The sequence below is a fragment of the Rhea pennata genome, chromosome 19 (assembly GCF_028389875.1).
Source record: "Rhea pennata isolate bPtePen1 chromosome 19, bPtePen1.pri, whole genome shotgun sequence".
NCBI classification, from domain to species: Eukaryota; Metazoa; Chordata; class Aves; order Rheiformes; family Rheidae; genus Rhea; species Rhea pennata.
In genome coordinates, this window is record NC_084681.1 from 169080 (window position 1) to 186859 (window position 17780).

A 17780-nucleotide genomic window follows, 5' to 3' on the forward strand; every position below is an offset into this window, starting at 1 on the left:
TTTTTTTTCCCCCTGATGTAAAATGGGATATAAAATACTGAAGTTTATATAATGGTAGTAACCTCTGACCTACAATACAGTAGAACTTCGGCCACCCATCCAAAACTAAGTGGAAATTGAGAGGTTTATTGGCAGGTGACAGACAAAAGCCTGATAATCTACTTGAAAGAGATGAAAATCTAAGGCACTGGGCTTTTTGTCTCTTGATTTAAAGAGACAAGAAGAGTTTTCTGATGTACAGAAGAATGAGGCATGAAACCAGTAAGACATTTTTCTGTATTGAATAAATGGCTTGTGGAATTTATTGCTCTTATAGCTTGAGACTGGGAACCTGATGATAGGACTGGCTCCTGTGTACTAACATTTAGGAAGAAGTTCCCTTAGACAAGCTTTGCTCAGTGTTTTTGTGTCTCTGAGTAAAGTAAAGGATGTAGTTTTGGCCACTATTTGGTGAAGTTTTGAGCTATGGACCCATCAGTTTGTCTTGTCTGGCTTTATGGTGTCTCATGTGTTTTTAAATAAAAACAGCCATGCAGCAAATAACCATTTTCTGCTTCTTATTATTGGCACAGTGGTCATTAAAAAATCTGAAACACTACTACTCAGAGAAAAGCTGTTGCAGGTCTAATTTGATGACTAGATCACTTGTTATAATCTTCTTATTTTAACTAATGCTCCAAAGGACTATCTAATTAGGCTTTCTTTTGCTTGATATTAAATACATGACATAATACATCTCGGACTGCTGCATATGTTTTTCCATACCTGATACTGAGTTCAAATGTTTTCAGTGTTCTGTATTCATGTAATAAATGGCCAGATTCTGTGTGTGTGATTGCCTCCCTTCATGAGGCTCACAGCTCACTCCTAGAAAGACTTGTGTTGTCTAGAAATCTTCCTTCTGCAGGTCTGACATGGGAGGAATGTAAGCATCGCTGTCCTCCAAATGTGGTACCTGCCTGTCACAATTCTGAAGATACTGTCACTGTTTCGGGGCCTCTGGTGAGCAAGGAACTAATTTGGTACACACCAGAGCTGTGGTTGGGACTTGGGAAGTTCCAGTTTGGAGAAAATGTGAAGCCAAGTTAGGGCTTAGTTTCTTGCAAAGGGAGGCTGTAGTGAAGTGGTGGGAGGGGACATGGTGCTTATTATGAACTTAAACACTCAAATGTCCAGTGAAAGAAAGTGATGTTAGTGCCTCAGTGAGTTAATACTTAGAGATCTCTCATACTGAATAATGTTACAGCCATGGGTATGACAAGAGATGGATGAAAGACTCAGAAGGACAATAACAGCATCACAGGCTATGGCTCCCTCTGTGTCAGTGATGGAGTGTGTTGGGGGAGTAGAGCAATTAATCCAGATCCTAGATATGTTGCAGGGTTTTATGTTTAATGCACTTCTATTCCTCTTCTTAGGACTCTGTGAATCAGTTTGTAACCAAACTGAAAAAGGATGGTGTGTTTGCAAAAGAGGTACGCAGTGCTGGGGTTGCATTTCATTCCTATTACATGGCATCGATTGCACCAGTGCTGCTCAGTGCCCTGAAAAAGGTAATATTGCTCAATTACTGCTCGTGTAGTTTGTTCTGGGACAGCTGGGGTTTGAGTAGAGCTGATGCTGAGCTCAAGGAGACTCCTTATTTTAGGAGGGAAGTCTTTTGACAAGTGTGTGGTACTTATGGTTAAAGGTCCTGTGGCCTCAAGCAGAAGGATGTCCTGAGCAATCAAGCTGAGAAAAATGGCCCATGAAGGCGAGGGGTTGGCTTGCTTTTGTCTGTCTTGTTATCATCTACAACCTGTAACCTTCCTCCCTTTCCTCTATCTTATCTATTTGTAGGTCATTCCACACCCTAAACCTCGTTCAGCACGGTGGATCAGTACATCTATCCCTGAATCTCAGTGGCAGAGTGATTTGGCTAGAGATTCCTCTGCAGAGTATCATGTGAACAACCTGGTGAACCCAGTGCTATTCCATGAAGGTCTGAAGCATATTCCAGAGAATGCTGTTGTAGTGGAGATTGCTCCACATGCTCTCTTACAGGTATTGTGTTCAATTTTGTCAGTAGACTACTATATTGGTATGCTGTAGGAAGGAGACTGAAGGTTTGAGAATTAAGGAATACTGCCTTTCTAGTTCTGAGAACACTTTTTCTGTTCAACGGTTTCAAGTCTCTCATATTTAGGATTTTTTTTTCAAAAAAAAAAAAAAAGCGCACTTCCCAACATACTACCACTTCCCCACCCCCATTTTGACGTGGTTGCCTTTATTCATTGCTATGCATTTCAGATAGCTGATAGTCAACTCACTGAACTGTGCAATGAGTAGGAAAAGCCCTTAATCATTTGGATCAAATAGCGTGTGCAAAGAATGCAGCAGGGAGGAAAAATGTGAAGACTTAGTATCTTGGTTTGTAGTTTTGTCAGTTCTTGCTAAGCTGAAAGGATCAGACTTAGATCCTTATTTTGATAGGAGACCTCAATCAAAGGATGCAATGAAGAAATATGGGTGATTGAAGAGCCTCTTTCTCCCTCATCCCCCAATAGTTATTTGGTGCAGTGGGGATAAATGATATTGTCTAAGGGGCGAGGGGAACAAGAATAAACAGACCATCTCTATGAAAATCTTTTATTGCCATCTGTGCCCTAATTAACAGAGGGTTTTCTTTTTTCCTTTTTTTTTTTTTTTAACCTAGTTCAATTGATACTGATCTCTTTCGCTTAATTTGAAAGGTTTCATCATCAAACTTGCACTGCTATAGCAGTTCGGTGAGAAAAGGAAACAGCGCTACACTAATATAACTAATTAAAAGAATACAATATACAGTGTTGTATCTCTTAAAAATATTCAGTTGTTCTGTGTCATATAAATCTTCAAGGAGGGAAGACTGGAGTCCCAAATAAAAATAACTTATCCTCAAGCTTAATGGAGCATGGCTAGAAGCACTCATCTTGATATTAGTATATTTGGGGTATATGGTGTCCGTTCCTCCATTTCTTCCTCTCTCCCTCAATAGGAGCTGAAAATGAACAGCATTTCTCATTACATTTTTAGAAGCCGTGAGAGTGTCCAAGTGTTAATCCACTAAAGCATTAGACCTTTAAAATTGGAGGGGGGGTTGTTTGTGGTGGTTTTTGTTTTGTTTTTCCTTGGGAATTTTGACCTAAATGATCAAGGTAAGAAAGCTAGGCTGTGCCTTTGGATCCCTAAAAGGTGGGTAGGGGAGAGAGGATGTGTGTGAGGGGAATGTTTGGGGAGTTGGACCCTCTCCCTCACTACCCCCTCCTCCAGGAAATCTGATTATCAGATTATCGTTATGCTGAAGTAAAGTCTTGCTTTGCTTAACAATATTATTTGAGACGCTACTAATTAGGTGACTATAGCTAAAGGCAAACTTCTAGGCAGCAAGCGCTCTGATCAGCTTCCCATATGCTTCGGCATCTATACATCAGATGTTCGCAAAATGTCTTGTATACTTCACATTTTTCAGAATGCCACTGAAAATGTTTTATTTTTCTAGCCTATGGCTAGAAGTGTATTTTTGGGAACTTCCTGAGAGTTAGATGCCTTCATTGTGTGAGAAGCCTAACTGGGGGAGTGGATTATAACTCTTGGATAACTGTGTTTAGCCATTTTGTGTACGGCAGTACTTGCATAGTCACTGGCAGTCAGGACCTAGCTGTGAAGCCTGCTTCTTGAATACAAGTGTATAAATAGTCAGTACCTCTTTCCCATTTTGTCCCCCTTTGAAGCAGTAATGTGGATGAAAATCTCCTTGCAGTCTGCAAGAATGTGCTTTCCCCACAAGATCAGTGCTATGGGTCTTGTGCTTGTCCCTGAAAAAGCTTGAGGGCTGGTTCTTCTTGTTTGCTAAATGGCATGCTAGAGGTGAAAAGTCTAAGCGGAATCATAGTGATTTTGGAATCAAATGTCAGGGCTGTATAAGGCTTCTGAGTTCCAATCCAGTATATATTTATTATGTCATATTGGGCTTATTTGTATTTTGAAAGCAACTGCCAGGCAGGCAGAGAAAGGCAGAATCAGAGCAGAGCTCTTTAGACAAATTCTCCCCTCCCTGTGGAAAAGATTTTTTTTTTTTTTTTTTTTTTTTTTTTTTTGTACTCATACAGTTCTGGACTCTAGTGCAAACAAGGATTTTATCAGCTGGGTTTGAGGGAGTCCTGGTTTTTCTCTCCTTCTTCCTTCTCCCATTTAAAGATGCAGCACCGAATTAAAGAGCAGATGTCTAGGGCAAGGTTTTGGGTTTAATAGCTATTGTTTGGAAAATGCTGTGGGATGCTTCAAGCTGAAAAGGACTGACACTGGGGGCAAGGGTCTGAGTTCTGTGTGTGTTTGTGCAAATGGGAGGCTCGAGGATACTCTTGCAGTTCTTGAAGTGCAGCTTTTGACTCTACTTGACAATCTACTTGGGAAAGGGAGGTATGTGATTTGGCAGAATTTCATGAATATTACATAGGTTCTGTCTTACAAGAAATGCTGCTTCTTTGGTGGCTGGGAGGTGGCTCTTCTGCTGCTTTCTCTTCCTGTTTAAAATGGTGCACATACCAGCACCTGGCACAGAAGCAGAAGTGGTTGGAGATCTGCAGAGAAATAAATTCAGGAACAAGGAAGAAAGTGATGCCTTCCAGCAATGATTTCTGAACTCTACTTGACCAGGCTATCTTGAGGAGAACTTTGAAACCAACTTGCACCATTCTGCCTTTGATGAAAAGAGACCACAAAAATAACCTGGAGTTCTTCCTAACACAGACTGGAAAGATTCATTTGACTGGGTAAGGATTCTGCTATCATTTGGGACAGAATTGAGATCTCTTTCCTAGCAAACAAGAATTGAGACATTGCTTTAAGAAATGTAGAAAATGATGGGATTTACCTCTTTGCTTTACATAGTTATGCCACTTAGGAAAAATGCCTTGGGTTACAAACTGCTTGGGCTGGGAAGGTGCCTTTCCCTTTCAAAGGGAAGGAGCCCCAGTCCAGAGGCCTAGGAATCTGGACTAGCTCGTGGAAATAAACTTTGAATCTCATGGATTGTAAGAATTACAGATTTGGCTGCAATGTTCCTGAACTCGATGTCTGAGACTTCTCCAGGAGTCCCATGAATTATTACTGTCTGACCTCTTAAGTGCCATCATCAACATTTTTTTTTCTCTCTCTCTCTCCTTTTTTTTTCCCCCCTCTTAATTCTTTTTTGTCTTCCTAGGATAAAAGTTCTTGGAAATAACTTGTTCCCACTTGTGGAATATCCTGTCCCAGTGGGAACCCCACTTATTTCTCCATATATAAAATGGGACCACAGCCAGGACTGGGATGTTCCAAAAGCTGAAGACTTTCCAGCAGGTTCCAAAGGCTCTGCATCAGCTTCAGTCTACAATATTGGTGTGTGTGCCTGTCCCTTCCCCCTCTCCCCACTTTACCTTTACATTTTTTAGTAACAGTACAGAAAAAGAAACTCAAAGCAGCATCATTGAAGCAGTCTTCTGAAGCTTGAGACGTTTTCTCTAGGAGGCTGGGTCTGTTCTTGAAGTGGCATGAAGGAATATGAACTGAGCAGTCTTGATTCAGACTGACAGAAGTTTTAAGAGCTACATATTCCCAGTCAGGATGGTTGGGGAAACCACTAGAACCTCTTACAGACATTGAAGGGGAAAGACCTCTTTATTAGGGAATTTTCATTACTGTACTCTTTATTGTTTGGCAGATGTAAATCCTGAGTCCCCTGACCACTACTTGGTTGGTCATTGCATTGATGGCAGAGTCCTGTACCCAGCAACTGGGTATCTAGTGCTGGCTTGGCGAACTCTGGCACGGTCTCTTGGTGTGGGCATGGAACAAATGGCTGTTATATTTGAAGACGTCACAATTCATCAGGCAACTATCCTTCCCAAAAAGGGTGAGTGAGAGGTGATGATATGACTTCAGAACTGCCTGGTGAAGGGAGTGGGAGGAAAAAGAAACAAGGAGGAAGTGAGAAAGAACATAACAGAAAGCATACACAGAAGAGTACAACATAACAAAATGAAGAGGTCAATTCATATGGTCAGGTAGCATGTATTATGGCCATCTCTATTCCATGTTGTGCAGTGCAAGTCTGGAGAGGATGAGAGAAACTGGAGGCAGTGAATGGCCTCTCAGACCTCTTTGATATTTCTTGCAGGATCAACGCAGCTGGAGGTGAGACTCATGCCTGCTTCCCACTGCTTTGAAGTGTCAGGGAATGGAAATCTGGCTGTGAGTGGTGAGTGGATAAAGTGTCTGTGCATACCCTGGCCTACCCAAATTCGTTATTTATGGACGGTGACAATTATTCTTTCCATTGTGCCCATCAGGGAAGATTTCCCTCCTAGAAAACACTGCTCAGAATAACTTTCATAACCACCCAGCTGACCTTCAGACTGAAGTAGGGATGAGCTCTAAGTCTGGCCTCTCCAAAGAAGACATTTACCAAGAGCTGCATTTGCGTGGATATAATTATGGACCAACTTTCCAGGGCCTTCTGGAATGTAATAATGAAGGTGAATTTACTTTCTGTAGAAGAATAATGAACATGGTTGTTATCATGATGATTATTTGGTATTTTAATTTACTTTGTATTAGTGGCCAAGCTGTTTATGCTACATGAGGTGGTGGTGTACTTTTGGTATGATAATGGAGGATGACCATGTGTCTTGATAGTGCAGTGGGAAAGTTATCTCCCATGTAGAACTGATTATTGGATTTTACAGGGGAAGCTGGGTGCCACAGACTTTGCAGCTGACAAGTAGTGACTCCTTATATCTGCTGACTGACAAAATTCCAATGAGACTACCCTGCCTTTTACTTTTCAGCAAACACAGGGAAGGTTCTGTGGAATGGAAACTGGGTGACCTTCCTAGACACTCTGCTGCACATGATAATTTTAGCTGAGACTGGGCGCAGTTTGCGCTTACCTACCAGAATTCGATCAGTGTGCATTGACCCGGTACTGCATCAAGAGCACGTGTGCCAATACCAAGATGATATAAAAGGTAATATGTCTTTCATACTTGGGCTTATATTAGTTTGAGTGTTGTGTGCACAAATGTTTGACTTACTAAAAAGTAGGCTGGATTTTTGGAGGCCCTCTTAGTCTCCAAGATTTTCTGCAGCTCCCTCTGTAACATGGGCTGACAAAGCACTGTTCAGCTAATTAACCTTGAATACAATTACTTCTAGTGTTTGATGCAAACTTCTGGGTTTTTTCTTGTCTTGCAGCTTTTGATGTCATTTTTGACCGCTACCTTGATAGCCTCAAAGCAGGAGGTGTTCAGATCAGTGGTCTCCATGCTTCTGTGGCGCCACGACGACAACAGGAACGAGTCCCTCCCACCCTGGAAAAATTCTGCTTTTTGCCCTATTCTGAGAGCAACTGTTTGTCTTCTAGCTCTCAGCTTCAAGCCCATCTGGAGCACTGCAAAGGTAGAGTGGGGTTGCTTTGTTTTTGCACTAGTGCCATCTTCTGGCCTGTCAGAAATGTCTGAGAGAAACAATTCTGGCTAGCTCAGTCCTTACTGCATTCAAGACATAAAGTACTGGTATCTGTACAAGACCTGAGCAGAAGTCCTCTGTCTGTAGAGCCTGCCAGAAGCTAAAAGCTAGGTCTGCCTGAGGTGCTTCTAGACTGTGGATAGGAGTAAAGCTGGGGTGTGTGGGAGGCACATCTGCCCTTCTATGACAGGGAGTGTTTCAGATGCCACAAGTGTCCTGTAAGCAAAGAGGCACAAATAGCTCATTTCTCTTGAGTGTTCTTTCATCAGTGGGAAATAAATTGCTATTTTTTAAAAAATTCTTTGGCTTGAGCAATGAATTTTGCCATGTCTGGAGATGACATTTTTGGCTTTCTAGGCTGATAGAGTGACTTCACACTCATATTTCAATTTGGTAATAGGAGTCAACATTTTTTTTTCCCTACTCCTTGCAATGTCTGGATCCTGTATACCAAGTTTTTACATATGTTTTAGTAGGATTTTATTTCTCTCAGTTCTGTAGCTGATGTCAGTCAAGACGGGCTATTTTTCACCCAGCTGTAAAGCAAAACTGTGGGGTTTGTTTGTGTGTGTTTGTTTTTAATATGGAGAAACTACGCTTTCCCACTACCACCTCCCTAAAGCTCTCATCATCCAGAGGTTTTCTGTTAGTTGCCCTCTTTCCGTAAGAGCCTTGCCATGGTGTATATTTGGTATGCTAGATTGTCTTGCTACACAATCTGTTCTCCAAGCCTGCTTGTTTTGACACTGCAACTACTGTGTAAAATGTCAGTCATGAGAATGTACAGAAGCATGTACTACATCTTTGTGCCTAGACTAATGTTATAGGATGCCATAATTTGTGGTGCTTGTCAGCTGCTACAGCAAATGGAAAAATTTGAGGGAAGGGATACTCTCCTCCATAAAAGGAAAAGACACAGCATTTGAAATCTGACTCTTCCCTTCACTCCTTCTGTTCTATAGATCTGATCCGGAACTTACAGGCAAAGGTGGCAGTGCATGGGATCAAATTAGCCATTCCTGGACTAGAAACTGTAGGGGCTGCTGCAGAGTCCTCACCCATACAGAAGGGCCTTCAGCATATCCTTGCTGAAATCTGCCATCTAGAACTGAATGGAAACCTCCATTCTGAGCTGGAACAGATCGTGATTCAAGAGAAAATGCACCTCCAGGATGACCCTCTTCTCAATGGCTTGCTGGATTCCTCAAAGCTGAGGGCTTGCTTGGATGTGGTACTGGAGAACATGACCAGTCACAGGATGAAGATAGTGGAGGTTAGCTAGAAGCCCAAGATATAGATAATATTTTCCAGACCTTCCAGGAACCTGATCAGTCTTTTATTGTTCCAGTTATAATTCTGGATATTATTCATGTTTCAGCTTGGTTTTCCTTCCCCCTCCCCACTTCTTTTCTCACAGGCTCTTGCAGGAAGCGGATATCTCTTCTCTCGTGTTACAAGTATTCTGAATACTCAGCCCCTGTTGCAGGTGGACTACATTGCCACTGACCGTAACGTAGAAACTATTTCAGATAATGAAACACAGCTACAAGATGCTGGAGTTTCCGTTAGCCAGTGGGATCCATCTAGTCCTCCCTCTGGAAATCTGACCAATGCTGACTTGTTGGTATACAACTGTTCAACAAATGTTCTGGGGAACACCACTGAAATTCTGTCTAACTTAGCAGCTGCAGTGAAAGAAGGAGGATTTGTTTTGCTACACACGCTCCTTAAAGGAGAAACTCTGGGAGAAATTATCAGTTTTCTTACAAGTCCAGACCTACAGCAGAGACGCAGCTTCCTGGCTCAGGTAAACATTTGGGAAGTATGGATACTTTCTCAGCAGTTAGTCTGGAGTTAGTATGTTGCTTACAGACTCTTCTGTGAGGAATGTTGAGTCAATGTCACTTTCCATTGAGTCCCTCTGCAGGAATGTGAAAGAGCCACTACTTTTTCAGATGAGAAAAGAACTGGGAATTTCTGCTTATTAGATTGGGAGAGCAAATTCTGTGAGTTCAGTCCAGGAGTGTCTCTCTTAAATGATTTATTGTCACTTATGTCTATATAATCCATATGAAAACATTATTTCTGTTATGAGTGGTGCTAGTTAATGTGCTGCATTATTTGGGGGGGGGTGCAGTTTTCTACTGTAGAATCCTAAAATGCTTCAATACCAGAATCTCTTCCTTGTACTGGGGGTAAGATTTCATAAACCAGTTAACCTCTTCCAACACTGAACTGCTCCCAGAAAAGGAAGGCGTTTCTTTTGTACTTCTCCCTCTCTCCTCACTTTGATTCCGTAATGAGTTATGGCAAACTAAATCAGCAAATATAGGGGACCAGTGTCTTTTGTTTTGCTTCTTTATTTATTTTATTTTTTGTTTGTTTGTTTGTTTAAGTGCCCTATAGCTGTAAATAAAGGCATCATGCAGATGAAGCAAGGCCAGTGCTGGCATAAGAGAAAGTATGAGTGAGTGACCAGGGAAAGAGTAGGAACTGATACATCACCTTCTCTTGGCAGCTAGTTGTTAAGCTAAGCAGTAACACGAAACTGCCCCTCAACAGAACATATGCAGCCTTTCTGAACCGAGTGTCTATAGGCACTCGGGAAGAGAATAGTATTTACAATAGTTTAACTTTTTGTTTATATTTCTGGAGTGCAGTAGTTGGATTAGGAATTTTGCACAAAAATGGATTCAGACAATCACTCTTTGCGAAGAGTTTTAAGGAGATTTGAGGAAAGAAGGACAAGTTCTTTGGCTTTGCATCTTTGCAGAAGGAGTTAAAAACCTGCTGAAGCTGATACCATCTTAAAACTTAGATCTCTCATAAGAGTCAGTATCTCAATATTAGCAAATCCCTTGGATAGGATGTGTGTGCTGCTTGCACCTTCTCTAAAGAAAATGATACTATGCAGAAGAGAGTGGATGGGATTTGATCTAATTCTTACTTTCCTTAGTCCTTGATACAAGGCATCACCCAGTCAGAACTGCCCACTGTTTTGTTCCTGATGTAGGAAAAACAAATGTATGCTTTCTTTGTTCTGCTCAGATAGCAGAGCCTCAATGTCTCTGTGCACATTTTCATTCTCTTGTTTTTGAAATGTTATTTCTATGCAACTTAAGTGCAAGTGCTTCTCCACTGCTAGCTTTTTTCAAGCAGAAGTGGGGTTTCTTGTTTTCTCTGTCATACTCTACTTTTCTATTACAGACAGAGTTTACATGACATAGATTAATAACATCTAAACTCAACGTGTACAGTTTCCACTGTTGTCATGTGTGTGTGGATTCATGTGCTGCCTCTTTTTTTCCCTCCCCTTTTCCTCCATCTGTGGATGTGGCTTACTAAGAGTGCTGGAGTTAAATTTTTAGTCAAATCCTACACAGGATTTGATAGCATGGTCATTGCTCGGTTTTCCACACTTGATACTGTGGAAAGACCATTTTCCTAACCAAGGCTTCCACAGTTGTCAAAGATATTTGTATTACTGCATGTTGAGAATCTTTTGGGGAAGAAGAAATAGTCTAGACATGGATAAAATACTATTACATTAATCAAATATGTCTTTATACTGAGAGAAAATTGATGCCAAGGTTTCAAGCAAAAGCAAGAGGTGGACAGTGCCTATTGTTCCTGGTAAAGTTGTCATCTTTGGGGAGATGCATCAGAAAGTATAGACGTGATTTCTACTTTGCTATTAATTGCTGTTATTCCTGGTTTAACAGGCACAATGGGAGGGCTTATTCAACGAGGTCTCACTGAATCTGGTTGCAGTGAAAAGATCTTTCTTTGGCTCAGTTATTTTCCTGTGTCGCCGGCAAGCCACTGTTAAAACACCTATTTTTCTGCCAGTAGATGACACCCATTATAAGTGGGTTGAATCCTTGAAGGTGAGAATTTCTGTGTTCTGGATATTTCCAAATCATTATACTTTATAAATGAGATACACTTAACAGCGTTTTAAGAGGTGTGTGTATGGAGATAGGTGTGTTCAACTGTTGGGTTTTTTGAATAAAAGTTATTCTCCCCTGCCTTAAGGTTGCAAGGGCTGTTTTCTTCTTGTGATTCCTACTAAGACAGTTTGGGGTTTTTCTCGTAGGAGATCTTGGCTGACTCCTCAGAGCAGCCTGTGTGGCTGACTGCCACCAGTTGTGGGAATTCAGGAATCCTAGGAATGGTGAACTGCCTCCGCCTTGAAGCAGAAGGCCACCGAATCAGGTACAAAAGTATGCCCTGAGACACACAGGACACGATGGTTTTTCTGTTAGCTTATTTTCTTGCCTATAGCAAAACAAACAAAATGACAACTTCTGGCTTCTAGGTGTGTGTTCATTTCCAACTTGAATCCTTCGTCACCTGTCCCACCCACTAGCCTTTCTTCCTTGGAGATGCAAAAGATTGTTCAGAGAGACCTGGTGATGAATGTGTATCGTGATGGAAAGTGGGGCTCCTTCAGGCATCTCCCATTGCAGCAAGGTAACTCACTGGAGGATTGCTTGCAAGGCCCAAAAGAATAGAGTTTACATGGAACAGGAGTAGCTATTGTGGAGCTGGGCTGTTTTGTTGTTGTTAGGTTGGAGTTTTTTGTGAGGGAGAAGTTAGTTTATTTTAATAGATAATTTGGATTTTTTTTTGTCTAGCTCAGCACCAGAGCATGCTACTGTTCACTCTGGGAGGAAGGATGAGCTATTTAGGGTACAGGTAGATTCTAGGATAAGAATGGGTTTTGTGGAGAGCAAAGGGAGAAGGTAGCAACTCCTCAAGAAATTTACTCATTCTGGAAACCTATGTTAATATAGGTGAAGTTCTTACTGTTCCTTTTTCTGCAGCTCAACCTCAGGAACTGACAGAATATGCCTATGTAAATGTATTAACTCGTGGAGATCTCTCATCCCTTCGTTGGATTGTCTCCCCACTTCGTCACTTTCACACAACTAATCCTAATGTTCAGCTTTGCAAAGTCTATTATGCATCTCTCAATTTCCGGGACATTATGTTGGCCACAGGAAAACTTTCTCCAGATGCCATACCTGGTGAGTTAAAACTGCGCTAGAAGAAACTGTATTCATGTATTCAGTTCCTGTTGTGACTTAGGAACTTTGTAAGTAGTAGACAAATCCCAGCATTTTTCTTTCTCTAAGGTTCCAACTTTCAGAGCCTTCTGATGTAGTAAATTCTTGGTCAAGGAGTTTTGGAAGTTCACTTTGTGAAACTGTTTGCCTTCTCTTAGGTAACTGGGCTTTGCAGCAGTGCATGCTGGGCATGGAGTTCTCAGGACGGGACTTGGCTGGAAAAAGGGTGATGGGATTGCTGCCAGCAAAGGGACTGGCCACAGTGGTGGACTGTGACAAGAGGTTTCTATGGGAGGTGCCCCCAAACTGGTAGGTCAACTGCTGTTTTCTGTTTCATATATACACATAAGATTTGCCTTACTTTTTGAGGCTGGTGACAGTCCTGGTCTGAGTGGAGGACTGCATACTGTATACATTCCACTGCGGGGAATGAAAACAGAGCTATAGTCTGAGGACTTCTCCTCACCCTGTCTGTCACCCCTGTGCCAACGCTGTGCTTCCTTTGTTGGAAGCTACAGAAAAGCCTTGTATAGGGGTCCTATTGACCTTCATGATTTAGCAAAGATCTGACAGAAAGCAGCCTGCAGCAGAATTGTAAGCTAGCACTTTGAGGAGGGGAAATGATTTGTTATCTGCCAAATCTCTCTAGTAGCTAGCCTTGCTTGTGGGGAAGGCTGATCCACAAAATGTGGATAATGGAACTGTAGGGTTTGGCTTAGTCATCTGACTCTCTGCAGGATTTAAGCACTTTTCTGTACAGTGATTTGTATCAAACCCTCTTCCTTAGACTGTCTGCTCCATGTGTTTCAGTGTGGGCAGGGATTTACAATATTATTGATTAGATACTGAAATATTTCTACAGAAGGATGAAATTCTTGGCTGTGCTCAGCAGCTGTGATTGTCTTATAATTCAAAACCATTTATACCTTTTGGTCCATATCAGCAGTTTTACCTTTCCAGTGCAGAAAAGCAAATTTTATCAGGAGAATCTACTAACTTTCTCCTCTTCTCTTCTCTTAGGACTCTGGAAGAAGCAGCTTCCGTTCCTGTGGTTTATGCTACTGCTTATTATGCTTTGGTGGTTCGAGGTGGTATGAAGAAGGGTGAGAGTGTCCTCATTCACTCTGGCTCAGGAGGTGTGGGCCAAGCAGCTATTGCCATTGCCCTGAGCATGGGCTGCCATGTCTTTGCTACTGTGGGTGAGTACCAAGGTCCCATTTGGTGGAAAATCTGTGTATGTATATTTTTTTCACCAATATGATCCGCTATAACCCTGACCTAATCTAACTGGACAGCAACAGAATATGTGGCAAGTACAGCTGCTGACTACTTAAAATTGCTAGCGCACCAACAAACATCTACCTTCTGTACATTATGCTATTCAAAAGTACAAGAGAAAAACAAGACTGCTTCTTGTTAAAGTGAGTTATGTGATCAAAGAACATCCATCCATTGTAAGGCTTGGTCTGTCTCTGGCCATTGCTCTATCACATAAATAAGCAGTAACTGTTAGACCAGCCTTTGTCCTAAATTTTGGCAAACCTTAGGTGTCAAACCTTAGAAGAAAGGTTTGAGATCTTTGAAACTAGTGCTTGATGGCTTCTCAGAAGACCTCAAAGATGAAAATGTGCTGTTTTCATCAAAAAAAAGTGAACAAAGTATACTGGCATCATTGAAGACTAAGCCTGTCTTCTGCTTCTAGGCTCTGCTGAAAAACGTGAATATCTCCAAAGAAGATTCCCACAGCTGGATGCTAATAGCTTTGCTAGCTCCCGAAATACTACCTTTGAGCAACACATACTGCGAGTTACCAGTGGAAAAGGTATGTTCAGGGAGCATTTTTTTTTCTTTTGCCAGTTATCACATTACACAGTTGCATCTTTCCAAAGACGAAACAGGTCACTAGACAACATGGTTAAACTCTCAGCAGACTGAGTTTATTAAATAGTTACTTCTTTCATTGCAGGTGTCAACCTTGTGCTAAATTCCTTGGCAGAAGAGAAGCTCCAAGCCAGTTTGCGTTGTCTTGCTCGACATGGGCGCTTTCTGGAAATAGGCAAATTTGATCTGTCTAACAACAGTCAACTTGGTAAGACAGGGTATCAGGAAATATCTTTTGTTATGCTTAGGCAAGCATGACAACACAGTCTATTCACTGTCTTAATCCAGACTAATCTCCAAATACAGAAAGTTTTTAGCTGGAATAATTGTTTTGTAATAGAAATTTTGCTTTGACTTTAAAAGTCTTGTATAATGCATCACTGCAAAACTTATTTCACTTTTATCACTAATAGTTTATCTAGTCTTTTCAACAAATGCCTTCTTGGAGACACATGGCACTCTACTTTCCTGGAAGACTGTCATAAAACATACAAAATTGAATTATCTTCCTTAAAGTCTTTTCTTAAAATCAGCGTAGAACATAATGCCTGTGAAGTGCTTGATTGGCTAGAAGGTAGTAAGATTATAAACTTTTGGGGAAGTAAGAAGTCCATTTATAATGTATTACTGTACTGTAAAACTAGCAAATGAAGTTCATAGCTGTAGGAGGTGAAGTTTTTACCCTTAGTTCTGAGTAAGTTTTTTTTTTTTTTTTTTAAGACAAGAATAATTGGAACTTTTTCAGCTAATTACAAAGAATTTGATCCAAGGAAACCTTAGTATGGTATTTTGCTAAGTTTCTGTTGCAATTTGATGATGGGGGGCAAGATTTATCTGATTTCTCCTGGATGGAGAGACAAATTCAAGAATTATAATGCAATCGGCTAGTGAAAAATGACAAGAATGTTCTCCTGTTGTATTCTTATTAAATTTCAAAAGATGCTAGTGTCACAGAATGATTCTTCCTTGTAGAAGCATCTGTGGAGATGGATGGGATGCACATGGAATTCTAACTTCTTTCTGACCTCTGATTCAGCTGTCTCTATGTGCAAAGTGTTCTTTTCTAATATTGGACTGACTATTTTATAGTTTATCCTGTTGCAGTTGTATCATAAATACAAGATGCTGCTTTATGTGAGTGGAGTGTCTGCTAACCTGGTATGTAAGGAAGGAAGCAGCCTAATTAATATAGCCTTTAGAAACTATGTACACATATGTGAGTTTGAAAAACCTGGAATTCTAGCAACTAATGACTGTTTTACCCCTCGCTTTTATGTTATTCATAGAAATGCTTCTGAAGCAGAAGCAAGACTATTTTTGAAATGGCAGTGCATGAGATTATAACCAAATTGCTTTTTCTAGGAATGGCTCTCTTCCTCAAGAATGTAGCATTTCATGGGATACTACTAGATGCAATCTTTGAGGAGGGAAACCAAGAGTGGGAGGTAGTATCGGAGTTGTTGAAGAAAGGTATAAAAGATGGTGTGGTAAAACCCCTGAGGAGTACTGTCTTCAACAAAGAAGAGGTAGAAGCTGCCTTCAGGTTCATGGCACAAGGAAAACACATTGGTAAAGTTATGATCAAGGTAATGAGATAGTTGTAACTTTGATTCTCTGCTTCATCTATCATCCTGTGTAGATGAATTGGATTGAAATATCCAACATAGGCAACTTCAGCTTGGCTAACTAGGATAGCATATTTAGGAGTTATGTCTCTTATTGCTGACATTGTAACATCTGTAGCTAAGGTCTGTCACTGATCTAGAAATTTGATCCTCGATGACTGGAGGAGTATAAGTCTACATGGAAGGACAGGAAGCACATCGTTTATCTAATTGTAACTCTTCATTGTTTTGTTGGAAGGTCCAAGAAGAGGAGAAGGAATATCCTTTAAGAAAATCTGAACCAGTCAAATTTTCTGCCATTTGCCGAACTTCCTGTCCACCTACCAAGTCTTACATCATTACAGGGGGCCTAGGAGGATTTGGCCTTGAGTTGGCACAGTGGCTAATTGAGAGAGGAGCACAGAAGCTTATGCTGACATCTCGTTCTGGCATACGAACTGGTAAGTAAAGATCATAAAGGACAGGACTTGACTGTCTTTCAGCTCTGATCTGTAGTCTTTCCTCTTACGTTTCTACCAGCAAATATGAATGTCTTGACCTCCCTTCCCCCCATGCCCTCCCCACATGAGTACATCCTTTCACTTCAAACAAGCTGTCATTCCCTTTATCCTAAAGAAGGAAATACCCTTTGACTCAGCCTCTCTTTCTAGCAACTTTTTTCTCATTTTATGCTTCTTAATCCTGTCAATCCATGTTCTCCTTTTCTTTTTTCCCAGGATTTTTCCTGAGGTCTTACTTCTATTTTTACCTCCTCTCCAAAAGTTGATACCCAGCTACCTCGTAGACTTATCCAGTGGCTCACTGAATGCCATAAACAATGACCTATGACTGTTCTTGCTAAAGATAATCTATTTTTGTTCTTCAGGGTATACCTAGGAATATTTCCTTTGACCCTTCACATAGACAGCCCATCTGTAAAGATGCACCCTGGTATCAAATAACATCAATTAGCATTTCTACTGAGATTTGAGGCATCAGTTTCACTGCAGTCTCAGTACTGAGATTTCTTATCTTTGGCAATAACAAAACTTTACTCTGACTTTTCAAATTTTTCTTTCTATTGTATATATTGATATTCAATTATACCCCTTCTGCAAACATATGGGATACAAATACTCTTATTCTTTCTTCTGTTTTTGGTTGTGCTACTACTACCTGATGCCTTGATTCTAATCTAGTCATTCTTTCCTATCTCAGTATCCAAATTCTTAATTTCCCTTCACTACTGCACACTTTTCAAAATACTTAAGACATGCAAGTGACTTCTATCTCCTATTCGAGTTCTGTCCAGTTTTCCTCTTGTCTCTGCATCAAATTGACTTTATTTTTTGCTCTCATGTTTTTGAGTTTCTGTTTAGCTGAATCAGGAATTATTTATCTGTTCAATCCCTATCGAACCATAAAAGTGCAGGAAATAGGTTATGCAAAGCATGGTGTTTTGAAGGCTTCATCTTGTGAATTGTTCACCTATTTTTGCAGGTTATCAGGCTAAGCGAGTTAGAGAATGGAAAGAACTGGGAATCCAAGTGTTGGTATCCACCAGTGATATTGGAACACTTGAAGGAACACAGCTATTGATAGAAGAAGCTTTGCAGCTTGGACCAGTTGGGGGCATCTTTAATTTGGCTGTGGTAAGTGCTAGAAATGGTCAAGGCTCATAAAAGATGAAAGCCATTAA

The 17780-nt window shown here is 40.8% G+C and overlaps 1 protein-coding gene across 1 annotated transcript in view; it reads left to right on the plus strand.

Annotated features, from left to right (window-relative positions):
- Nucleotides 1-17780, plus strand: part of FASN (fatty acid synthase) — a 48706-nt gene that overhangs the window by 15925 nt on the left and 15001 nt on the right. Inside the window, exons 12-34 of the mRNA XM_062591403.1 lie at nt 908-1002; nt 1419-1553; nt 1840-2043; nt 4678-4793; nt 5225-5400; nt 5723-5914; nt 6179-6259; nt 6351-6536; nt 6849-7028; nt 7255-7458; nt 8490-8800; nt 8945-9334; nt 11250-11414; nt 11624-11742; nt 11846-12000; nt 12354-12557; nt 12755-12905; nt 13617-13795; nt 14299-14418; nt 14563-14685; nt 15840-16063; nt 16341-16542; nt 17582-17733. Of these exons, the coding sequence (XP_062447387.1) occupies nt 908-1002; nt 1419-1553; nt 1840-2043; nt 4678-4793; nt 5225-5400; nt 5723-5914; nt 6179-6259; nt 6351-6536; nt 6849-7028; nt 7255-7458; nt 8490-8800; nt 8945-9334; nt 11250-11414; nt 11624-11742; nt 11846-12000; nt 12354-12557; nt 12755-12905; nt 13617-13795; nt 14299-14418; nt 14563-14685; nt 15840-16063; nt 16341-16542; nt 17582-17733 (4064 nt within the window). The remainder of the gene's footprint in view (nt 1-907; nt 1003-1418; nt 1554-1839; nt 2044-4677; nt 4794-5224; nt 5401-5722; nt 5915-6178; nt 6260-6350; nt 6537-6848; nt 7029-7254; nt 7459-8489; nt 8801-8944; nt 9335-11249; nt 11415-11623; nt 11743-11845; nt 12001-12353; nt 12558-12754; nt 12906-13616; nt 13796-14298; nt 14419-14562; nt 14686-15839; nt 16064-16340; nt 16543-17581; nt 17734-17780) is intronic.